The sequence below is a fragment of the Molothrus ater genome, chromosome Z (assembly GCF_012460135.2).
Source record: "Molothrus ater isolate BHLD 08-10-18 breed brown headed cowbird chromosome Z, BPBGC_Mater_1.1, whole genome shotgun sequence".
NCBI classification, from domain to species: Eukaryota; Metazoa; Chordata; class Aves; order Passeriformes; family Icteridae; genus Molothrus; species Molothrus ater.
Window position 1 is genome coordinate 17,418,865 of NC_050511.2, and position 25,886 is coordinate 17,444,750.

Sequence of the window (25,886 nt, forward strand, 5' to 3'; positions counted from 1 at the left end):
CCCTTACCTCTTCCATCCCCGCCAGCGCAGCGCCCGGGTCGGGCGCGCTTGCTCCCGCCCGCCGGCGTCGGCGAGCCTCGGTGCGGGTCGCCATTTTCTGTTCTTTGGCGGTTCGCTCCGAAGCCTGGCGGGAGGCGGGCGCTGATGTGTTCTGTCTCCTGCAAGCAGGTCTGGCAGGGCGCAGCGTCATGGAGGAAGACTGGAATGCGGAGATAGGGGATGAGGCGTTACTCCCATCCATTGAGAAGGTATGAGTGGGACGGGCAGCTGTGGCGATGGAGTATATTTGTTTCTCTGACTTTTCCTTCTTCCAACCCGTGTCCCTGCAGCCTGAGTGCATGCTGGGCAGTGGCGTTCCCTGTTCTTGGGATGTTTGGAAATATGGTAGGCAGCCATAGGAGTTCACTGTTCCCGAAGAGAGGAGTTTTTCTCTGCACTAGGAATTTACTTGCTGCTGTTTTGTGCAGATACTAGAAATTGTTACGTGCTTAAGTGAGCTCGACATGTCAGCTCTGTATAATGTGATTTTTGATAACTTTCAGATGCCACCAGTTTTCCATTTAGCATGAAATGCATCTTTCAGAAGATGCAGAAGGCAGCTTCTTTCCAGTGCATGAGTTAGTAGCTGTGTTTGTATTTACATGCTTTTTTGTTAAAGTCATCGTGTTGTTGTGCCTTTTCTCTTTCTGCAGGTTAGCTTGCTTGAGAGACCAAATGACCTGTCACCTGTCTTTAATTCAAGTGTAGACTCATTTGGTATGTGAAAGGCAGTTTTGACTTTACTGATGTTTGGAAGAGTTGATCCCTTGAGCATTGTACAGGATTAAAGGAAAATACAATATTATTGTAATACTTTCATGGGACCCCCATGGAATAGCAGCATCAAATTATATAGATGACATAATGAGTAGGCTTTATTTTTGACTCTCAGTGCTTCCTTATTTACTGCAATTATACAGTAACATATAACTACTAATGAGTCAAGGATAGCTTTGAATTTTAATTTAATTATGCTTTTTAATTATAGGTACTGATGAATTTGTGAACTCACAGCACCAGCCAGTGAGTAGTTTTGGTAGAGGAAGAAATTTTGCAGCCAAAGGTAACTTCCAGTAGTGGTTGTATTTCTAATGGCTAATTGTGTATGATGCATTAAATTTTGCCATTCACCGCTTTCAATCAGCAGGCAGGTTCAGCTCTGTGAAAGTAGAGCTCCGTCATGCATTACCATGGCTTGGGAAGTCAAATGCCATCACTCCAAATGCCCTCCTGTTCCTCCTTCTTTCCCTGGATTTATGTGTTAAGCTTGATGCCACATGGGGTGGGATCAGCTTTCCTGGCTCTGTCCCCTCCTGTCTTGTGCTCCCTCACCCCTTCTTCCTGGTGTGGTGGGGTGAGGAGCAGAAATGGCCCCAATTCAGTGTAAGCACTGCTCAGCACTAGCTGAAAACATCCCTTTATTATCAATACTGTTTCCAGCAAATCCAGGGCACAGCCCTGTGCCAGCTGCTGTGAAGAAAATTGACCCTATCCCAGTCAAACATAGCACAGTTGATTCTTTGAGAAAATTCTGTACCATCCTGTTTGTTGAACCCTGTTATGGTGGGTGAATGCTAGGCTTATTGGGTGCAGGACACTAAGGTCAAGCAGTTTTGCTGTAGGCTCTCCAGCAGTTATGAAGTAACTGGTAAGCTGTATTTAAAATCTGTTGTATTTATGGATACTTGGAATGCTATTATTTGTATATGAGGCCTTAAGGTGTAATTTTTTTTTGTCTCTAACTGATGTGGAAAAACCAAACTGACTGACATACTGGTATACACACCAAGCTTTGGTGGAAAAGAGGTCACACATGCTGTGCTAGGAGAACTTGATGGTGTTCTGTATCAGATGATGCTCTTTGTCATTACAATATGATAGAACAAGTGTTCAGCTGAAAAATAAGGAGTAAATGATTTAAGGTGGTTGTTTGGACCTTAGATAACACCTGAAACTTAAGTCTAAAATGAGGAATACCTTGGTTATGCGTATGACTTATTTTATGCATATGCATGTGTTTGTTTATTTTCTCCTCAGAAGAATGACTAAGGAAGGGCATTAGAAATAAAAAATACACTACATACTTACTGCTGACTGAATAGGCAGCTCTGAGTAATAAAAAATAGAACTCTGCAGATCTGAAAGACATGTTTTCAAGTTCTCACTTCATAGCAGGCGGCAACTGGCATTGCCACTTTATAGTACCAGTTAAGAAAACTGAAGCGACAAATGCTGTCAGTTGCCCTTGAACCAGAAGTCCTAACTGATCTGCGTGCTTACTGAAGAGTTGAAGTTTGTGGCTTGATTAGCATATATACATGTAAAGTCAAATACTTAATGACCCAATGTTTGATTTACTTTTTGAAATTGTACAGGAGAGCAGTACTGTTTCCTGTCAGACTTCTTGGCAAAAAGTACATCCTGTCTTCATTTTTTCACATGTTTAGGTAAATGACTCAGTTTTATATTGAACTTCTTGTGAAATCATTAAACAAGGACTGAGAAGAACAATTACCAGATATAAGGGGCTTGACCTGCACATTAGAATTAGGCAAACATCAGTGATTGTGTGCTATGCTGTGCTGCAGGTTTTCAAGAAGGAATTGAAGAAGATGCCATTACACAAAACAGAGGGTTTAAAGGATTTGGACAAGGTGAGCATTAAGTTGTATGGTTTGTTTGATGGCAGCATAGACTGGCCACTCTTTGCGGATTTTCTCGTTCCCTGAGAATGAGTAGTAAGGAGTGAAAGTGTTGAAGTGACTTTTCTTCATGCATGTGAAAGGCACTTGATGTGCTGATGCAAAAGTGGGCACAGTGAGTTACTGTGTGCTGTGCTGTATTGTTGCAGGTTTTCAAGAACGCAACGCTGTAGATGGTGCTAGTACACAAAACAGAGGGTTTAAAGGATTTTGTGGTGGCTTTGGACAAGGTGAGAATAAGTTTGGTTTGGTGTTTTTTTCATACTGAGTGGTTTGTGTGGGTACAGGGTATGTTTGGTGATCTTCCTGGGTTTTTTTTTTTCCCTCCCTGAGAACTAGCATGGGGTACAAAGGTGAAATCAGTAAAATGGCTTCTGTTCTTCATCCAGATAAATGGCATTTGATCTGTACATGCAAAATTGAGCAAACTGTGTTACTTTGTGTTATGTTGTGCTGCAGGTTTTCAAGAAGGAATTGAAGAAGATGCTGTTATGCAAAGCAGAGGGTTTAAAGGATTTCGCGGTGCCTTTGGACAAGGTAAGTTTGTTGCATTGACTGGTTTGTTTGATGGCAGCATAGACTGGCCATTCTTTGCGGATTTTCTCGTTCCCTGAGAATGAGTAGTAAGGAGTGAAAGTGTTGAAGTGACTTTTCTTCATGCAGGTGAAAGGCACTTGATGTGCTGATGCAAAAGTGGGCACAGTGAGTTACTGTGTGCTGTGCTGTATTGTTGCAGGTTTTCAAGAACGCAACGCTGTAGATGGTGCTAGTACACAAAACAGAGGGTTTAAAGGATTTTGTGGTGGCTTTGGACAAGGTGAGAATAAGTTTGATGGTTTGGTGTTTTTTTCATACTGAGTGGTTTGTGTGGGTACAGGGTATGTTTGGTGATCTTCCTGGGTTTTTTTTTTTTCCCTCCCTGAGAACTAGCATGGGGTACAAAGGTGAAATCAGTAAAATGGCTTCTGTTCTTCATCCAGATAAATGGCATTTGATCTGTACATGCAAAATTGAGCAAACTGTGTTACTTTGTGTTATGTTGTGCTGCAGGTTTTCAAGAAGGAATTGAAGAAGATGCTGTTATGCAAAGCAGAGGGTTTAAAGGATTTCGCGGTGCCTTTGGACAAGGTAAGTTTGTTGCATTGACTGGTTTGTTTGATGGCAGCATAGACTGGCCATTCTTTGCGGATTTTCTCGTTCCCTGAGAATGAGTAGTAAGGAGTGAAAGTGTTGAAGTGACTTTTCTTCATGCAGGTGAAAGGCACTTGATGTGCTGATGCAAAAGTGGGCACAGTGAGTTACTGTGTGCTGTGCTGTATTGTTGCAGGTTTTCAAGAACGCAACGCTGTAGATGGTGCTAGTACACAAAACAGAGGGTTTAAAGGATTTCGTGGTGGCTTTGGACAAGGTGAGAATAAGTTTGATGGTTTGGTGTTTTTTTCATACTGAGTGGTTTGTGTGGGTACAGGGTATGTTTGGTGATCTTCCTGAGTTTTTTTGTTCCCTGAGAACTAGCATGGGGAACTGAGAATTCCTACTACTAGTTCTGTTCTTCAGCTGTGTTGTGGAATAGGAATGGTCTTTTTAAAAAATGAGTATTATTGGGTATAATACAGTATAGGTTGGAGTTAATGAAGAAGTTGTTGGGACTGTTGCTCTGCAGACTCTTTCTCTGCAGATTTCTCTGTTGGAGCAAATAGCTGGCTTAAGTTGTAGCCTTTCATGATTCTAGTGTGTGATTTAGAAGAGCTGATCAAGCAGCTACCCCCCATCCATGCCAGCCATTCAGGGGAGTGAGAGGCAGTGTTTAGGCCATTTGCGTGTGATTTAAAATGCTCTAATGGCACTAGTGACCAGGAGTGGGCAAACTGAGGTGTGGTCCCTCAGGGAGGGTGTAGCATGGTAAGTAACAGGTGCATGGCAGGGCAGTGAGGGTGTGGCACAACAGGGACCTGTGGTGTGGCAGTTAATGCAGGTGGGGCACAGCCATTGTCGTGGTGATGGGTTGTGTGTTAGGTTGGTGTGATATTTCAGCTGTGGTTTTTGTTGTTGTTGTTCCCCCCACTCCCTGTTTACTAGATCCAGTACTGATTTACAAGCGGTCAAAAGCTATTGCTGTTGCTGCTACCAGCAAGGGTTTGCTAACCTAGACAGAACTCCCCCAAGAGTAAAGCAGGTATCCTGGCCACTGGCTGCAGGGGGTGTCTGAGCCTGGTGTTAGTATCAGAGGATGGTGCAAAAAACCCCTGTCTATGGTGTAAGCAGGTGGGTGATTTACTCTGCTGGGGGCAGAGCTTAAGAGGTGGAAGGGCCTAAGGAGTATTAGAGGAAGCAGAAGAGAAATAGACTGGGGGAATAACACCCTTCCAACTGTAAGAGGAGCTCTGCCCCTCTTGCTGCCAGGCAGGAGGAGGAGACCTAGTAGATGAGGGGGAATAAAGAGGTACCTCCCAACCCTCTCTGCTTTCCCAGGTGCTCTTACAGAATAGGTATGGGACCCTAGATCTAGAGGGTCAGGCAGATGATACAAAAGAAAAAAATCTGTCTGGAGGGTCCTGCAGTTGTACTTTGTCAGATGGATCACAGCCTCAGGTCTTAAGAAGAAAGGAAGGGTGGTTATAGTAGGTGACTCCTTTCTAAGGGGAACTGAAGGATTGGGGTTGACTGGACCCACCCCAGAAGGTGGAGTCTACTGCCTCCCTGGGGCCCAGCTACAGGATACTACCCGGAGACTGTTAACCTATTCAGCCCTCTGATTATTACCCACTGCTGGTTGTCCAAGTCTGCAGGGATGAGCTTGATAGGAAGGGCATCAGTGCATTTTAAGAGGACTTCAAGGCTCTGGCTCAACTGGTTCATGGGACAGGAGCACAGGTGATGTTCTGCTCTGTTCCTTTAGTAGCAGAGATGAATGATGAAATGATGAAAGGAGTAGAAGAACCCACATTATCAGTAACTGGCTTAAGGGCTGGTGCTATCAGTAAATTTTTCTTTTTATGATCATGGGGCCATTTTCACAGCACCAGGCCTGTTTGAGTCACATAGGGTCCATCTGTCTAACAAGGATTCTAGGCCAGAGTTGGCAGGGCTGATTGAGGGGGCTTTAAAATAGGTTTGAAGGGGAAGCAGATGAAACCAGGCTTTCTAGAGAGGAGGCTAAGGGTGATAAGCCAGAGTCAGCAGTGAAACCAGCCTAGCCGAAGTGCATGCACACAGATGCATGCAGCATTGGTAACAAGAGGAGCTGGAAGATGTTGTGCAGGAGGAAAACTGACGTAGCAGCCATCATGGAAATGTGGTGGGATGACTTACCCAACTAGAGTGTTGCAATAGATGTCTGCTTGCTTTTCAGAAGGGACTGGCAAGGGAGAAGAGGTGGAGGGGTCACTTTGTATTTTAGAGAGAGTCTCGACACTACAGAACGTATGATTAATGATAATAAGGTTGTGTGCCTATGGGCAAGGATCAGCAAAGGGCCAACAAAGCTGACATCGTGGTGGGTGTTTACAGACCACCTAACTAGGAGGAAGAGATGGATGAATTGTTGTGTAAACAGCTGGAGGATATTTCAAGATCTTTAAGCCCTTGTTCATGTAGGAGATTTTAACCTACCAAATAATCTGCTGGGAGCTCAACACAGTGGAGAAGATGGAATCTAGGAACTTCTTGGAGTGTATGGAGGACAGCTTCTTGTGACATCTGGGGAACTACAGGCCTGTCAGTCTGCCCTTGGTGCCCAGCAAGATTATGGAATAGATCATCTTGCATGTGATCACATGGCACATACAGTAAGGCCAAGGGATCAGACCCAGCCACTGTGGATTTTGGAGTGGCATGTCCTGCCTGACCAATGTGGTCTCCTTTTGTGACGAAGTGATCCACCTAGTGGATGAGGGGAATGCTGTGGATGTTGTCTACTGGGACTTTAGCAAAGCCTTTGACACCATCTCCCATAGCATATAGCTGGAAAAGCTGTCAGCTTATGGCTTGTGTCATGTGCTGGGTTAAGAACTGGCTAGACAGGTGGACCCAGAGAGTTGTGAACGGTGCATCCAGTTGGTGAGCAGTCAGTCACTTGTTGTGTCCCCCAGGATCTGTGTTTGGCCCAGTCCCGTTTAATGTCTTTACTGATGATCAGGATGAGGAGATTAATCTACCATTAGCAAATTTGCAGGTGACACTAAGTTGGGTGTGTATGCTGATCTGCTGGAGTGCAGGAAGGCTGTGCAGAGGGACCCAAACAGGCTGGATTGATGGGCTGAATCTAGTGAAATGCTGAACAAGTCCAGGTGCTGGCTCCTACCCTTGGGTCACAGCAGTGCCCTGCAGTGCTACAGGATGAGGCAAAGGGACTGGACAGCAGACAGGCAGAAAGAGACCTGGGGGTACTGAACAGCCAGCTAGACATCAACCAATGTGGTCAAGAAGGCCAATGGCATCCTGGTCTGGATCAGCAATAGTGTGTCCAGGAGGGCCAGGACTGTGATTGTCCCTCATACTTGGTACTGGTTAGCCTGCACTGAGTACTGGCCCAGTGTCCTCACTTTAGGAAGGACCTTGAGATGCTGGAGCAAGTCCAAGGAAGGGCAGCAGGGCTGATGAAGGGTCTGGAGCACAGGTCCTATAGGGAGCAGTGGAGGGAGCTGGGTGTGTTTAGGCTGGAGAAAAGGAGGCTTAGGGGGGAGACCTTATCACTCTATACAACTGCCTGAAAGGAGGCTGTGGCCAGGTAGGGATCAGCCTGTTTTCCCAGGCAACTAGTGACTAGACAAGAGGAAATAGTCTTAAGCTGCACCAGGGGAGGTTTAGGCAGGACATCACAAAGTTCTTCACAGAAAGAGTGATTAAGCATTGAAATGAGCTGCCAGGGAGGTGGTGGAGTTACTGTCCCTGGAGGTGTTTAGGAAAAGCCTGGACCTGGCACTCAGTGCCATGGTTTTGTTGATGAGGTTGTGTTCACTCATAGGTTAAACTTGATGACCTCAAAGGTCTTTTCCAACGTAGTTGATTCTGTGATTTCTGTAATTTTATACTCTATATGCACCTGTGTGTTACAGGTACCAAAGATGGACAAAGAGGTATACCTCAGTCTGGAACTCTTAGCTTTAGAGAGAGAGGAGCTCTAGCAGATGATGCAGGTGAGACTTTTTAGTAGTGGAGGGTGAGCTGTACAGGTTTCCTCATTGGTGAGTTGTGGGAATGTAGCTAATTTTTAGCTTGATTGGGACTTTGAGCAACCTGATCTAGTAGGTGGCAACCCTGCCCATAGCAGGGAGGTTGTAACTAGGCGACCTTTAAGATCTCTTCCAACCCAAAGCATTCTGTCATTTTTATGCATTTTCAGAAGTGCTCCTTAGTATCTATTAGAACAATTGATTGGACTATATTTGGTTCAAATAATGATTTTTAGTAAGTGTTGCAGAGGCATTGTGGTAATACTCATTGAGGACATAGAACAGCATCTTTAATTCCTGATAGCAATTAATTTCTGTTAAAAAACAAGTTGCTTTTTTACAAAACCAGCACAGTTTCTATTCTTTCAAAAAAATTAAGACCATTTTCCCACCTTTTTGACTGAAGCATGTTGTAGTAGGGGAATGCTAGACTTGTTTGACTAAGTAAGACAGCAGCACATTGATGCAGGGCATTGATGACAAGCCATTTTGCTGTAGACTCTCTAGCAGCAATTGTGAAGTAACTTGCAAGCAATATTTAATGTCTCTTGTATTTATGGATACTTAAGATACTGTCTCTTACATGTCAACCTTTAAGATGTAGTTTTTATTTGTTGATGTGGAAAAACCAAGCTGACTGATACACTGGTATACACCAGGCATTGGTGGAGAGGAAGCCACAGATGCTGTGCTAGGAGAACTTCATGATTCCTGTACAAGATGATGCTCTTTATTTTTACATTATGATAGAACAGCTGAATGCTTTCTGGCAAAAAAGTATCTTTCAGATATTTAGGAGAATAACTTTGTTATATTGTACTTTTTATATTAATAAAATAAGGACTGAGAAGAACAATTACCAAAATAAGGGGCTTGGCTTCCGCATCAGAATTAGGCAAACATCAGTGATTGTGTGCTGTGCTGTACTGCAGGTTTTCAAGAAGGAATTGAAGAACATGCCATTACACAAAACAGAGGGTTTAAAGGATTTGGACAAGGTGAGTGTAAGTTTGTTTTATGGTTTGTATGATGCCAGCATTCACTGGACTTTCTTTCTGGCTTTGCTTGTTCCCTGAGAATGAGTAGTAAGGAGTGAAAGTGTTGAAGTGACTTTTCTTCATGCAGGTGAAAGGCACTTGATGTGCTGATGCAAAAGTGGGCACAGTGAGTTACTGTGTGCTGTGCTGTATTGTTGCAGGTTTTCAAGAACGCAACGCTGTAGATGGTGCTAGTACACAAAACAGAGGGTTTAAAGGATTTCGTGGTGGCTTTGGACAAGGTGAGAATAAGTTTGATGGTTTGGTGTTTTTTTCATACTGAGTGGTTTGTGTGGGTACAGGGTATGTTTGGTGATCTTCCTGGGTTTTTTGTTCCCTGAGAACCAGCATGGGGAATTGATAACTACTACTGCTAGTTCTGTTCTTCAGCTGTGTTGTGGAATAGGAATGATCTCTTTAAAAATGAGTATTATTGGGTATAATACAGTGTAGGTTGGGACAATATAAAATATTGTATACAATACAGGTTGGAGTTAACGAATAAGTTGTTGGGACTGTTGCTCTGCAGATTTGTTGGAGTAAATAGTACTGGCTTCAATTTTAGTATTTCATGATACTAATTTTATACCCTCTATGTGCTACATATCTGTTACTTACAGGTGGTAGAGGTAGGCAAAGGGACATACCTCAGTCTGGAACTCCTGATTCTAGAGAAAGAGGAATACTCACAGATGGTGCAGGTGAGACTTTTTAGTGGCAGGGGTGAGCTGTATGGATTTCCTCATTGGTGATCAATCGCAAAGCAGTTCCTTCTTCTGGCAGATACTGTCACTAATTTTTCTTCCTATTAAGAACTTTTCTGCAAATGCTAGGTATCTTGGCTGTGTGCCTGGAAAGACATGTTTATAACTCGTTTGAATTTTAGTTACTGGCTTTTCAAAGCTGTAGTGTTAAGTAATCTTTTTCTTTGTCATGCTGAGGCTGGTTCAGTTAATGCCCAGTGAAGCGGAGGTGCTTACCCCAAAGGTGAAAGTAAGCCTTAAAGAACTTGCTAAGTTTTGAAAGAGTTGATCTAGACTTCTACCCTCTGTAAGAGGAAATATTTTATTGTCAGTGCTAAAAAGTAAGGTGTATAGCTCTGACAGGCCACTTAATCCTGATTTAACTTTGTTTTAATTTTGGGGGTTTTTTGTTTGCTAGGGATTTTTCCCCCGTAGTCCTGCTGTATTCTTCTGCCACTGATGCTACTGTACCTGGCTACGTATGTTGTCCTACCTAGAGCATAGTAATATATTATTCACAGAAGTACCATAATTCAAATTAGGAATGGGATTAAACCAGTGCAATGGTCAGTGGATGGCTGATACTCTCCATGTAAGAACATTTTGTGTGATAATCGTAAAAAACATTGTAGAAAAGATGGCTAAATGGCTCTTTAGTCAGAGGGTGAGTTGCAGTGAAGCGTTGGAACAGGTTGACCAGAGAGCTTGTGAATGTCTCATCCCTGGAAGTGTTCAAGGCCACATTCAGTTGGGCTTTGAGCAGTATGTTCTAGGGGAAGATGACGTCCATCCTATGGCCTTGGGGGTTGGAAATGGATGATCTTCAAGGTTCCTTCCAACTCAAACCATTCTGTGATCCAGTGGTTAGTATACATGTCCAGAAGTGATACTTAAGAAAAATTGATTTGCCTCTATTTGACTCAGTTCAACTAATGTTTACAGATTTTTAGTTCAAATAATGATTTTTAGGAATTGAAGTCTTTATAGAGGCAATATGCTAGTGCTTTTAGTGGACATAACTGCATCCTTAACACAGAACAGTAATTCCTTTTTCATGACTATAGTGTAAAGTATTAGTGTGTTAAAAACTGTTCTGGGCAGTGGTATGCAACAGTTGCATCTATCTGTATGGAATTTCATGTGGAAAGAAAGTTCTTCAGAAAGAGTAATTTGTTGTGTGGGAAGCATGTCCTTCCTTGTGTTCTAAGAGCATGTGTCTGTCTGGATGATGATGAAGATGAAGAGCCTAATTTAATTTTTGTGAGTCCTCTTGAAAGTGGGGTCCTTCAGTGAGTGTGAGACATGAATGCTTTACAAGTCTGACTTCATATGGAGGTGAAAATAGAAAAAAATGGAGGGAAATCTGGATGACATCTCAGTGAACTTAACTTCAGTAGCTTCATACTTAAAATAGTTTTATTTTAATTTCTCCTTATATTGCTTGTGAACTTAAGTGGTTGTGTTCTTAAGGTCCAAAGGTGACTTATGTGCCCCCTCCTCCACCTGATGATGAACAAGCCATCTTTGCACATTACCAGACAGGAATGAATTTTGACAAGTATGATGAAAACATTGTTGAAGTGTCAGGACTGGACCCTCCAGCAGCATTACTGGTTAGTGAACTGGTTATTATCACAGTTTATGTGAAGCATGATTTACAATGATGTGTAGTGGGTTCAATATTTGCAGCTAATGAAAATAGCTGCAATAAAAAATATCAAATCTTGCAGATGGTGTGATGTTGGAAGGAGGTGCCTCCCCATTTGAAATATAAAAATTTGAATTCACAGTAACTAACAAACAACATAAGTCGTCCAGAGAAAGTAATACTGGATATTTAGAAAGAATAGTCATTAAATTGTGGAAGAATACCAGTTTAGATAGTGAAAGAAAGAGGTCTTTGGCAATAGTTTCTGGGCAGGCTGGTATAATTACCTTATTAAAGTCAATTACTGAGGGATCTTGAAAAATGTAAATGAACATCTGTTGGGCGTAGTATGTGTTTAGCCAGAGGGGTTTTTTAAAAGTAATTTGTAGCCCTGTTGTCTGTGCTTGCAGTTCATTGTTTAACGTATAACTTAGTTTATCTATAATGGGTAGCCAGTTTAGAAAGAAAAAAAGCTCATTTTAGGGAAAAGAATGAGGAGAGAAGTGGAGAGGGGTTAGTAGTACCTGTGTTGAAAGAGAAGATGCAGAGGTGTTCTCCCCATCCATCTGGTAAAAGGTGTTCTCACTGAAGTTAAACTGATTTTTGTCACCTGTGTTGCTTTTTGGTCCTGGCTAGGAATGTTGTTTTAGCTACCCTTACTGGTTTTAGTGCAGAGACCATGTGTAACTCCTACATGAAATGAAATCACAGATTTCAGGTTTTTTTCATAGCATGCTATGTGATTTTACTTGCTTGAATCTAGGTATGTGACTTCTGAGCAATTCTCTCTTAAAACTAATAAGACCAGCTGAAAGTGTTCATAATATTCACTGTCCTGCAGACAATGTTACTTGAATTGCTAGCATGAGCAGATTTTAGAGACTTTTGGGGCTTTTACCTTTAGGAGCCTTGGCAGTGTAAATGACTGGTGAGACTACTAACTACTACTGCTACTACTAAAACTCTTTAGTATTTGGATGTCTATCATACAGTAAGCTTGGGTTTTAAACTTTCTGCATTCTGTGATTGTGTAATAACTATTAATAATTTTCTCTTACAGGGTTTTGCAGACGCTAACATGTGTCATACTTTAACTGTGAACATTGCTAAAGCTGGGTACTCTAAACCTACTCCAGTGCAGAAGTACAGCATTCCTATTATACTGGCAGGACGGGATTTAATGGCATGTGCCCAGACAGGATCAGGAAAAACTGTAAGCGTTTTGTGCAATGTTTATTCTACTGACAGTATTTGATCATGAGCTTTCAGAGGGTTGCCTCACTCTTCCACATCTCACATGCTTGACTGTTTGTTGTCCAGTGATTTCACTTGCACAGCAATGGCAGGTATCAGGTACAGATATGAATGATGATAGGGTTGTCACATTTTGGCCTTTATTCTTTATTTTAGTAAACTAGTATCTTGGTACAGCAGGCCAACCTTCAGAGATAGAGCTGTGGATTCAGAAGTAGAGGCAGGCAGTCCTAGAAACTGCTTTTGTTTTGTGTGTGTGTTTGTTTCTTTATTTTTCTGTGATGTGTGGATGAGTTTTGTGTGTGTTTGGCTGTTTTTTTTTTTTTTTCAAACTTACACCTGAGCGTAACTGTGGTGTGCAGGTTTGTCATACTTGGTTTGATGAAATCTGATGTGCACCTGTCTTGGTTTTAGGTCATTTGCTTTTAATCATGGAGCAGTGCTGAGAGTTGATACTAAGCTGAAAATTGTCTCAGCTTTTTAAACAAATGTACCCAAACATAACTGACAGCTGGTGGATGTGGATGTTGGGTTATGAATGTAGCTTTTTGCTATTTAGTTTAGTGTGGAATTCTAGTTTTGTTTTAAGGTAGCTCGCTAGTTCTTTTGAAAGACCTCTTCTGTTTGCAGAAGGGGAAACATCCAGGGTCTGTGCTCTAAAAATTCTGAATGGTTTTGTACAGATGCAGGTTTGTGGGTATCTAGTCCTATCTGGAAGTAAATGTGCTGATGTGGTGTAGCTGTGTTGCAAACTCATCTGCCATTCTAGTAGATTTTGGTCTTGGATTACTTAATTATCAGGGTATGTAATCAGTGTATGGAACTGTATGGAAAGTTAGCCACTGCATGATTGTGTTCCTGTGTTACTAGACTGTTAAGATCCAGAGATATACTTTCATACTGGTTAACAAGGTTCAATGCTTTCTTGGGCATTCAGATCAATCCTTCTGCAGTCTGATGTTCTTGATCATTGTGTATACTATCATTCAAGCTTTAAGATTGATTTTTATGGGACTGATGAAAGCTTTTAAGATTAAACAGCCCAAATAGTGCTGTGGTTTTTTTTCCCCCCCCAGGCAGCATTTCTTGTACCAATTGTGGCCCAAATGATGAGAGATGGTGTAACTGCCAGCAGCTTTAAAGAGCAGCAAGAACCGGAATGTATTATTACTGCCCCAACTAGAGAACTGATAAATCAGATCTTCCTAGAAGCAAGGAAATTTGTGTATGGGTAAGCTTTTGCACTGTTGACTGGTGTTGATGATTACTTTGCTTGAATCAGCAGTGGTTTATTTTTTTCATAAATTCTTGAAAATTTTTTTTGTGCTCATCAAATTACGAACACTTGAATTTAGATTATAATGAGTTCAGATTATATTACAGTTTAGTGGGTTTCTTAATGTACGACTAGGGATTTAAGTGCCTAATCTTTCTGATACTGGGGTGGGTGGATGGAAGGCTTATTCCACCTTGAAGAGGAGATAAGTATTCAGCTTATCACTGATGAGAAAAGTGAAGTTTCTTAAAAGACTTGCTAAGAAAGTTTTCCTGTCTGACCTTTCAGGAGCCACTCCGGCAGTCACTCCGGCAGTCACTCCGACACCACCAGGGACTTCAACTGTTGGGACCAAATTCCCTTTGCAGCAGGTGGCTCCAGTGAGCTGCTTGCTGCCAAACTTAACTTCCTACACACACCACTCAGAGTCAGATGAGGTTTCCTCACTGACATGACCCCAGGTTTCCCATAGCAGAATCTGACCTCTGTTTACTTCAAGTAATTTCGTTGTTTTGCAGCAACGTGTAACAGCTCAGTGTCTCCCGAAGGGACCCCTGAACAATGAAATCACAGGGCTTTTTTATATGCTCACGGTTTATGTACCTAATATTTTGAGGTCTTTTTACTAAGTTATTTGCTCCTGCAGAGTCTGAGCGTCAGGTGACTTGGCTAGTGATGCAGGTGCATGTGCCCTTTGTTAAGTAAAGGGTCAGTGCTGGTTCATGGTCTCTTGCATGGGCTCCAGCGATTTCTTGCCACCCAGAGGTTAGTCTGCAGCTTGCACTGCAGCTGCACACTGAGCTACCTGCATTAGATATATTCAATATGAGGAAACTTCTTCGCTTGTCTTATGTAATTTATACTTACTTTACTTTCATCTTGGCAAAATGGAAGTGAGTGTTATGGGCTTTAATTAATTTCCAGTGATGGTTTCTAATTACTCCTACTCCTGGTGTTTCTGATCTTAGATGTGTCAGAGCTCAAAGAAACTCTTTGAGCTTTCAAAACAGAACAGGAGATCTAAACTTCTCACTAAGTCCTTGAATGTTGTGTGAGAGTACATTTGTACTAGATTCGTCATTAATCTTTTTACTAAGTAATAGGTTTTACCAGTGTACAGAAGAGAACTAAATCTGTGTTATATAATGGTTTGTTACTGTTTGGTGGTGAAATGCAGAGCATCATCGCTGCAGAATCTGGTGGGATAAATCGTACTTGCTTTTATTCAAGCTAACTTACACTTGAAGGCTGTCTGCCTTCAGGAAGAATGATCATGTTTGCCTATCTACTTACTAAATAGGTTCTTAACAACAGCTTCTTAATCTCTAAAACTGTTATATAACTTTGTAGCGGATTCTGTTCATTATGCTGTTTTTAATCAGTAGATACAGATGATTTAATCATAAAATAATACTTGAATCTAGAAAGTTTCTCTTACAGCTGACTTGTAGTAAAAATGAGAATGAGTTAAACAGTATCAGGATGTGAATGTATAGTCTCTAAAGAAGAGCTTGCATATTGAACAGTTGAGATTCGTGATCTTAGGCTCTTTGATTTATTTGCAAATAGGAATATGAAATATGTATGTATACTAATGATGGATAAATACTGAAATTGTGGGATTCCAGAGGGAATATCTATTCTTGACAAAAGCTTTCTGAAAAATTGTGTTTAACTTTGGTAAAAATTTACCACATTTATCTGATTACCATTGTTACATACGAAACTGAATTAGTGTCCTCAGTAAAAGACCATTTTAAATTGTGTGTGAAAATACTCATTGTATGCATGTAAAGATCTTAGCAGAGGATTATAAAGATGAGCTTGTAAACATGATTCAGAGCTGCATAAGGTAGTTGTTGCTTAGAGAAGTGGTTTTCTACAGAAGAGTATCTACTTGATCTAACCAAAAAGCATGGTGGGAAGAGCACAGAGTAGTATAGTCTTTGGGTTAGATTTGCTGTCTAATCCTTGAGTCACACACTGTGTATGGCCAATGTGTGTATTTATTATTTTGCCGCTTTTAATGTCTGCAGAGATTCCTTCTGAAGCTCTAGAGGCATATGTAGTGGTGGTTCTGCTTTTTCTGAGGATGCTGTATAAAGGGGGACAAAGTCTTAACACTCTTTTGACTGTTACTGTTGAAGGTCTCAGTTGAAGAGAGGGGAGAATGCAGGCCAAATCAAGTGTTTGTTCCTAGCAAGCCACTTGGGCAGCCTCTGTGTTATGTAGTATTTGGGGAACTGTAAGCTTACTCTGATTGGGTTTCTGGTTTTGAGCACTGTTTTTGGACTGAGCTGTATGCTGAAGGAGTTAAACCACTCTTAAACTGATTTGTGGTAGATCTGATTATTTTATATGAACTTTGATGAAACAGTACTGTTTGCGTACTTACATAATTAATCCAAACCTTTTTCTACGTGATAGAACTTGTATAAGGCCTGTTGTGATCTACGGAGGTACACAAACAGACTACTCGATTCGTCAGGTAAAGCAAGGCTGTAATATACTGTGTGCCACTCCAGGAAGGCTTCTAGACATCATTGGAAGAGGAAAGGTAACATCTTAACACTTCATCTAAATTCCCTAAGTACCCTTAACTAAAAGACAAAATACTATTTTTTGTTCTTTTAAATTAATAGATGGAGAGATTGGTTTTCAGTGGCTCTATCAGTATGCTGCCTTTGTACAGGCACTGAAATACAAGTGAGGTTTATCTTAGACTGTCTCAATTCCATGAAGTTTTTGAAGGAGTAGCCTGAGTCTAGATCTCTTCAATTCCTTTCAGAGACAGCTGGATAATATCAGTCTAAATCAAAGTGGCTGCAGTGGTCATGGCAATAAAATTTTATAGCTTAAATACCTGGAACGCTTTCACATAGTTCTTGTGGCATATTCTGTAATAGATCTTCACTTGATGTCCTGTTTGTTTTGCTGCAGTGGCTTTTTGTCTGTCTCACATTATAGTTTCATGCTGATCCAAAATACAAAAAGCAATATAGTACTATGTTTGAATTTTTATTTCCCCCAGTCATTATAAATTCATATTAAAATTTTTACGTGTTAGTGTGGTGACTCAGGGATATTCACTGAACAAAGAAAGTTTGGAAAAACACTTGGTAGTAAACTGGAGATTAGTTTTCTGTAGTTGTCAGGTGTTTAATCATAACTGATAGTCTTGTTCAGCAGTTGTAATAGTCTTAGTAATGCTTTCTGGTGTAATTCTTTTTCAGAAAAATAAAAAAGGTTTTTGAGAATCTTTGAGGGTGATGAGAGAACCTTTCTAAAACTCAAGGCTTAATTCCAAAAGAGATGGGCTGAATTGTAGTTGGTCTCTAAGCTCTGTGTTTACATTGCTGAACCAAGTTCTGAAGCACTGTGGTGTGTGAATTTGTGCAGATTAAAAGGCTGGGTAGAGGTTGAGATGTAAACAAATCATGATAACTTTCACTTTTAATTAACTTGAAAGAAATAAGTAAAAGATGGATTTTGGCAATTATGGTATTTTGCAAATGCATACTGTCGATGAACCAAAAGTCTTTTTCTTTGAATGAAATACTTGCAGATTGGTTTGCATAATGTGAAATATTTGGTGCTCGATGAAGCAGACCGCATGCTTGATATGGGTTTTGGTGCAGATATGAAGAAGTTGGTATCTTTCCCAGACATGCCACAAAAAGAGAAACGCCAAACACTAATGTTTAGTGCCACTTTCCCTGAAGAAGTTCAGAGGTGAGTAGAATAAAAATAGAAATAAATCTGAATATGTATAGAACTAAATATCTGAGGAGTTAAGAACACTCCTTATTTTTAAAAGCTTGAAAATACTGAAAGCTATGATATTAATATTTGTTGCTTAATTTAATCAGGTACTCTAAAACATTAACTGCTTAATTTAGGTGGGGACTCCTAAGCAATTTAGAAAAGTTTTCTGAATGCTTTTAAATTCTTCTTCTGCAGAAGTCCTCATGTTCCCCTTGTTGGTTTCTTATTCCTCCCCTACTGCATCACTGCAAGCTGAAAACCAGTGATGTTGCTGGTAACACCATCTTTGACTAATGAGACATAGCAATTATTGTTCAACTTACACGCGTTCATAGTACTCAATTCTTATGTAGATGATTGGTATTTATTTTCAGTAGTTTTAAAGCTTTTACAGATGGGTTTATGATACATCTTACATGTTTACTACTCATTAACTTTAAAGTTCCTCTCACTTAAGGGAACAGTCTTCAACAGATGGTATGGTTGCTGAGTAACAGAACAAAACAACCAATTCCCAGCAGATGGAAACTTCTTAGTATTTCTTCTGCTTTTTGAGACATCAACATCTAAATAGTCACTCTTAAATCAGAATACTCTCCAAACTTCAGTCGAAGCACTGCAGTAATTTTGATGAATTCTGTGGTAGGGATACTGTCAAGAGCATTGGTAATTCCGTGAGTCAAATCCTGACAATTTCCTTTGGTTTTAAAAAGTCTGAAAGATCTTTTTTGAGGCAGGGAGAAAATACTTCTCAGTAGTTTGCTGTCCTGAATGAAAGAGGGGAACGAGCTGCTTTCTCCCATTCAGTCAGGTAGTGCTGACCACTGATGTGGAAATGTATCACCTTTCTTAAAGCAGGACTCACTTGTTGTGGCTTTGGTTCCTTGTCCAGACTTTTTTCATAGGGTTCTTTGTGTGGAAGAACAATCTTGTAGTGAACTAAAAATGACCTTGTTTGCTTAGCTGGTAATCAGGCATTCAGATGATACTGTACACTACTGTACACGAGTATAGTTTGTGTTCATTCCATGTGTTTACTTGTTTCTTCAAGAATGTGGTCTCACTTGTCAGTGTATCCTGGGAAAAGACCAGGTGTGTGTATCTTCCTGTGAGATACACAGTGTGCTGTGATTCACTCAGGTTTTGGGTTTGAAAGAAGAATCTGGGTCCCTTTTAGGTCTGTTTTTATCGTAGTGGTTTTGTTCATGCTTTTGCTATGTATTTTTCTTGCATACTGCGGGATGAATCAAGAGTACTGTAACTACCAGCAACTGAAAAGAGATTCCTTGAACTCCTTGTTGAAGATATTTACCATCTGCTTCTCTTAAATGAAAAAACCCAACAGACCTGTTCTGCTCTCAGTCCTGTAGGATTTACAATTGCTGGTGGAAGACTTCGAAAACATGAGTGCTTGCATCATGGTTTGGAAGTGCATAATAACATTAGAGTCCTAGAAGCATTTAGGTTGGAAAAGACCCATAAGCTGATTAAGTCTAACCATTAATGCAGCAATGGCAAGTGAACCACTAAACCAATGCCCCAAGTACTGCATGTGCACATCGTTTAAGTACCTTCTTGGGGTGGTGATGCCACTGCCTTCCAGGCCAGCCTGGTTCAATGCTTGCCAACTCTTTCAGGGAAGATTTTTTTCCTGGTCTAAACCTCCCTTGGTGCAGCTTTGAGGCAGTTTTCTTTTGCCCCTGTCATTCTTGTAAACTTTTGAAACTGAAATGCCTAAAGATAAAGTTCACATTTTAGAATGTGAAAACCCTTGTTTTCTGGAGTCAGTTAATTCCTGGATTTAATGCTTTTCTGGTGCTGAAGTCAGGAAAGCTAATGATTTCCCCATACTGTGCTACCAGGAGAATTTTAAACAGTATAATATTTTGGTGATGTGGGACACAGAGGTGCTTTCTTCGGACCTCTTGGGTTCAGATCATCCTGCATTTCTGTTAAGTGAATATAATCAGATTTGGTTTTAACATAACATTTGGTTTTACACCTGAACTTGTTTCTGCTATTACACAGACCTTTGATATATTAGTTGAAGCTCTTTCTGTACATGTGAGTTGAGGGAACCATGCATTTTTCTAGTTGACTGGAGAACTTTAATTTAGCATTTGAGGCTTTATGTCTTCCACTAAAAGGCTGTGGTTTAATCTCAGCTAGCAACTAAGTACTGTATAGCTGCTTACCCTAGAAGGCTGCTCCAGGGTCTCCCTGAGGCCTTCTCTTCCCCAGGCTGAACAATCCCACCTCTTGCAGTCTGTCTTCATAGGAGAGAGGTGCCCCAGTGTGTTATCAGGTTAGTGGCCTCCATGAACTCATTCCAGCAGGTCCACATCTTTCTTATACTGGGGACCCCAGAGCTGAACACAGGGTGGGGTTGGGTCTCACAGTATCAGAGCAGAGGGGCAGAACTGCCTCCCTGCCCCTGCCAGCCGCATTGCTTTGGATGTAGCCAAGGGCACAGTTGACTTTCTGGGCTGCAAGTGCACCTTCCTGGGTCATGTCCTGCCCCTCATCCACCAGCACCCCCAAGTCTTTCCCTCCAGGTCTAATTGGGACCCATTCTTTGTCCAGTCTGTACTTGTCCTGTCCTATCAGCCTCTGTAGAAGATTTCTCTGTCTTTTTTGTAAACCCCCTCTAGGTACTGGAAGGCTGCGCTAAGGTCATTCCAGGCTTAATAATCCCCACTCCTCAACTCTATCTTCAGAGGAGGGGGGTACAGTCCTCTGATCATCATTGTGGCCTCTCTGAATCTTCTCTGACATGTCTGTCTTCTGCTGAAGATGCCACAGCTGGATGCAATACTCCAGTTGAGGTCTTACAAAGGCAGAGTAGAATCCCTTCACCTGCTGGTCACACTTTACACAGCACACTATGTGGTTTGTGTGGACCAAACTATGCAGACTCTTCTGGCTTTTTAAAAATGTATGTAAGACTACCTGTATTCTCCTCACAAAATGGAGGATAAAAATATTATTTGTGAATGTTGCTTAAACATAAATGAAAATACGTGCTTTTAAAGCAAGAATAATTACATAAGATTTTTCATGTTGCTCAATTTTATCTCTTTTTCAGGCTAGCTTGTGAATTTTTGAAAACTGATTTTTTATTTTTTGTTGTTGGACATGCGGGTGGAGCATGCAGTGATGTTCAGCAAAATATTCTTCAAGTTTCTCAGTATTTCAAGAGGGATAAACTGATAGAAATTCTGCACAGCATAGGTAACTTTACTTAATGCCAGTTGTTCACCAGAGAAGCCAAACTTGCTTGGCTTTAAAATTCTGTTTGAAAGGTCATGGCTGTATGTTTTTGTTGTGTGTTGCGTGCTTTACAAGACTGTTGATGAAGCTTGAAGCAGAATTGGGGAGCTGCAGGTTTTTAGGCATATTTGTGTAGGGCTGTTTCATAGTCATAGGCTAGTTTGGGTTGGAAAGGACTTGTAAATATAATTGAATCTAATCTAATGCCCAGTATTTGTCAATGATTCTATTAAGTACTATCAAACAACCTTCCTAGATGGCTTTCTGCTTTATATGATCAGTTACAATATTTCAGCATCTGGGGATACTATCTCATCGTTACAGGGTTGTTAAAATTATTGTGTGAATGTTTGGGCCTATGCTTTATTAGTGTCTGGGATTTTTCCATATTTGTTCTGTATGCCTTGTTTTAGTGCTGAAGAGTGAATGCAAGTTTGGAATCAAAAAATGGTCTGTGGAGTCTTGCTGTTCAGTGCTCAGGATAATGTACTGCTTTGAGCCACATGCTGTAGAAAGGAAATGCATGCATGTTGGCAGGGAACAATTTTCGTTTTCTCTTTTTATTGAGGAGAAAAACAGTGTATATGCCTTCACTCAGCTTCTCTATTGATACAGAAATTGATGGATTGGACTTAATTAGCTCAGAATAGGCAAAAAATTATTCATACTTAAAAGACTTCATTCAAAATGCGTGCCTGTATTAGCTCTTAATAGAGATAAGTATTAGGTGTCAGTATAGATAAGACTAAATAGTGAAAATTGTGTCATGATTCAAACTGCACTGACTTCAAACTTTTGTTCAACATAGGTAATGAACGAACTCTGGTCTTTGTGGACACAAAGAAAAAAGCAGATTTCATTGCATGCTTTCTTTGTCAAGAAAATATACCAGCCACTAGTATCCATGGGTAAGTATTTTTAAAGTGAAAGTCACCTGTGTTTTTTAAGAACTTTTGTTGAGGACTCACATTTGGCCATATCTGTGTAGTTTAGCTTGCCATGTGTTCTGACAGACACCAGAATATCAAGGTTGAAGAAGGGCTAAAATGGTCTTTGCAGATGCACGATGTCTCTGTATATCCTGTGGCTGTTGGATTTGTTGGTGTGTGAAAGCCATATAGCTCTTTAGATGATCTGGCCTTTCATTCCTGGTGAGCCTGAATTGCTAACCCACAACCTCCTTGTGTGGGAGCAGGTTCTTAATACATTTCTGTAAAATTACTATAGTGTGAATTGAGGTATATGTAGAATAACTGGTTCAATGGGATCTGTTGAACTGTCATGAATGTTACTGGTTTCTGATTAATTTTACCTTTATGAGTTGAAGTTAGGATAGTTCGTGTTCTCTGGAGTAGTGGTCATACCAGGCTTCACTAAATATCCCATGGTAAGATCCTGAAGAGCACTGGTTAGCCTACTAATTTGTTTTCTTACTTGGACAATAAAGAACATGAGTGATTTCTCATCCACTGTAGTTCAAACTGGATAATTTGTAAATATACTTCAAACATGGAAACACCAGAGCAAATCTAGTTTTCTTATTATGATGATAAACAGAAAACAAATTCTGTACTGTTGACTGGCCAGTTTTTTTAGTATATCTGAAAAATGGCCTGTGCAGGGGTCTGTGTAGACTTTCTTTGCTATTCTGGCTCCCTGCTACAAAGGTGTAGGAAATTGTAATCAGTTAAACACAAGTGGATTGTTTCAGAGAAGGTAGTGAGTTTGATGCATAATTATCTCCAGTTCTTTAAAAAAAAAAATCTCAATTTCTCTAGAGACTTAAGTTTAAACAGTTGCTCTGTCTTGCTGCTCTTCAGTTAAAAATTCAGAAAGCCTTAACTGGGCAGTGTATGAGTTATTTGGGTCTTTTTTTGTTTTGCACCCACTGTCCCTCTTCCCCCCCTCCCCCCCCCCCAAGAGCTTCTTTCCATGAAATACCCATTCTCGACCTTGCTTTCTTTCTAGAGATAGAGAACAGAGAGAGAGAGAAATAGCACTTCGGGATTTTCGTTCTGGAAAATGTCCAGTTCTTGTGGCAACTTCCGTGGCAGCAAGAGGTCTGGACATTGAAAACGTTCAGTATGTCATTAATTTTGATCTTCCTTCCACCATTGAAGAGTATGTACACCGAATTGGGCGAACTGGTCGTTGTGGAAATACAGGGAAAGCGGTTGGCTTCTTTGATAACAATTCAGATGGTCATCTTGCACAACCTCTAATTAAAGTGCTTTCGGATGTAAGTTTCAGATCTTAGTGCTGAACTTTTTCTGTTCTTTAAGATTTCACTTGAACGTACTGAACAACTGTGACATTTTTGGTACAGTTGTGGAACTCTTGATCTGAATTGGTAAAGCAGTCAAAGTCTCTGAATTGATTTTCCTAATTGCATAGGCTCAGCAGGAAGTTCCCGTTTGGTTGACAGAAGTTGCTTTTGAGACTGAAGGAGGACGGCTCCCAGTTAATAATACCCAAAAGGTAGGTCTGGAAGTTAATTGAAAGTCCTGGCTATTAGATCTTTGTCTGAGACAGTTTAAAACTATCTCTTTATACTAGTGGTATATATCCAGAGTAAAGCCACTGAAACTGTTCTGACTGTAATTGTGTCCCTTTTCTTAGTTGTGCATCTTCAAAGAATTCAGTATTACTGAAACTAATTACAGACAAGTTGCTTGACTTGGGCTGTTACAGTGTGGCCCCTTACTAGCTGCTGCAGTCTTGATCTATAAAGTCAGAATTCCTCTGGAAGAAAACATTCATGCAAACATAAAGAAAAGCTGTAGTTCAGAAATTTCTGTGCTACACATGTATGGTGGGAGCAAATAGTTCCTGATTATACAGTTACTGCTTGTTATGAATCACTTAATCAAGCAACTCAGTTGACTGAAAACTTCAGTTAGTTATAGTTAGGTAAATGCCCTGGTCTGGTCTGTGTCAAAATTCTTCATGTCCGTGATGGGGAGAAGCCTTCTAGTCTCTTGCTGTTGGTAATTTTAGATTCTGTGCTTACTCCTATTTGAAATTGAAAGCCTTTCCTTCATATTTTGATTCCATAAGAACTTTATCCCAGATCAATTGCTTCCATATGTTAGAAATGTACTTCCTTTGAGACCATAGTAGAAATAACTGCTCTCAGTGCTTACACAATGTCTGTCTGAAGCTTCACTTCAAGCTCTGCTCTTCCTTTCATTAATTAGCTTTTCCCATACGGTAGTTATTGAAAGCTTTGGATGGTTTGGGTGTTTTTACCTGGCTGGCTAGTCCCTTTACTAGATCATTTTTTGACTTCATGAGATGTCAGATACACAAACGTTGCTTCCTTCTCAAACTCACAGCCTCACGTTACAACTGTTGTGTATGTTTGCACAAACGTTTTTTTGCAGACTAACTGTTGACTCAGTGGATCTTTCTTATATATTCTACAAGAAATATTCTAGTTCAAGGACACTTTATTTTTGCTTTTTTACTAGATTGCTTTCAGAGGTGGATCTCACTAGATTGCTTCCAAATGCATGTCTCCAGCCTTTTAGTGTCTCCCAGCATTTTATGAAATCCATAATTTCTAGGTCCAAGTTCATAAATGGCCTTCACAACCTCTGAGTAACCAAATTTGACTGTGACTCTTTGTCCAGAATAGAATAGATTTTTGTGTGAAATCTGTCTGCTTGCTTTGGGAATGCTACCCTTAGGATCACATACATACAGTGCATCAGCTCCTTGAGTTGAAGAATGTGAGGTTCTAATTATTATGAGACCTTCACATGTCAGTCTGACAGAAACTCTTCATATGTAATCAGCCCCATTTTTCATGATTAGTCCATTTGATAATCAAATTATGAATTTGAAAGAGGAATCTGTTGGAGGATCTTACATGATTGTTTTGAGGCAGTCTTAGAAATTCCTGAGCTTTATTCTTTTTCTAAATGAAAAGGATTTGCATTACTGGGAAGGTAATGCAGACAGTCATTCTGTAGTATGTAGTGGAAAAGGAAGTTTTTTTCCCCACAATTGTATGAACTGATTTGTGTTGGGTAAGAAAAGAAGTTGAGATGTGAACTGTGGGAAGTGTTATTCCCATGTGTGATAAAATCTGAGGTTGGCTCAACTGCAGTAATTTCACACCAGGGTAAAAAAATCCTTGTGTATAGGAGATTAATGATGAAGACTTCCTGAGTGTTCAGATTATACTGAGATAGGTGCATGCAGAAAGCTAAAATTGTTTTGTGATGACTTACCATTAAATGATTGAAAGTGTTAATAATTCTAAAATAGGACCTGTTGTGTTTCCTAGAATTACAGAGGCAGAGGCAACGTGAATGCAAGAGAAGTAAAGATGGACTGTTCTGCAAGAGAAATTGAGTCATGGGATTAAACTGCTTTATACCAGACTAGTTTGTACTGTGTTTTGCTGTAAGTGAAATGTTGCATGAGAAGATAATCTTGTGAAGACCCAGTTTAGGAAGGAGCTTTATGTAAGGGTTCACCTAAACTTTGTTCTTTTTTTTTTTTTTGTAGCATGTTAGTTATAAAGTTTGAATCTTGTGTTAAGATGATTTAAGGATCTGTTAAACAGCTCTTCAATAAAAGTTTGAGATGTGCACTTGGATTGTTGCTTCTGTATCAGCTATATGTCATTGCAGTTACACAAACTGGAACTAAAGGTCAGTTGTTACACTCACAACTTAGTGAAAAATACATGTTTTTTATGGAGAAAGGATGAAGAGAAGGATGGACCCCTGTGTTGCATCTAGTAGAATGTTTTTAGCTTTGACTGATATAAATACACTTCTGCTATCTCTTGTGGAAAAGTTTGCTTTAGAACAAGCTTGGTGCCTTACATTCAAGAATTTTCCCAGGCTTGTAGAAGCTGTAGGAGGTAAGCAGTCACTAACAGTTCTAGATTTACATAAAGTTGCTTTTTCATTTATTTTTTTTTCTTATCAATGCAGTGTGCTACAAAAATGCATATCATTGGATG

General features: G+C 40.3%; 1 protein-coding gene across 1 annotated transcript; it reads left to right on the forward strand.

Annotated features, from left to right (window-relative positions):
- Positions 1-188: 188 nt before the first annotated feature.
- Positions 189-25,280, forward strand: DDX4 (DEAD-box helicase 4). The gene is made up of 19 exons (XM_054517926.1): positions 189-248; positions 693-756; positions 1,028-1,102; positions 2,628-2,693; positions 3,241-3,246; positions 3,478-3,576; positions 3,792-3,869; positions 4,069-4,149; positions 9,573-9,653; positions 11,166-11,308; positions 12,404-12,556; positions 13,674-13,828; positions 16,301-16,430; positions 17,439-17,605; positions 20,724-20,869; positions 21,717-21,816; positions 22,877-23,147; positions 23,303-23,386; positions 25,200-25,280. The coding sequence occupies exons 1-19, from the start codon at positions 189-191 to the stop codon at positions 25,278-25,280; spliced, it is 2,040 nt and encodes a 679-aa protein (XP_054373901.1).
- Positions 25,281-25,886: the final 606 nt, after the last annotated feature.

Bases quoted from the DNA above. Each gene is read 5' to 3' on its own strand.
- DDX4 (XM_054517926.1), top strand. From the start codon at position 189: ATGGAGGAAGACTGGAATGCGGAGATAGGGGATGAGGCGTTACTCCCA. The intron at 249-692 runs GTATGAGTGGGA...CTCTTTCTGCAG, and splicing joins TACTCCCATCCATTGAGAAG to GTTAGCTTGCTTGAGAGACC. The intron at 1,103-2,627 runs GTAACTTCCAGT...GCTGTGCTGCAG, and splicing joins AAGAAATTTTGCAGCCAAAG to GTTTTCAAGAAGGAATTGAA.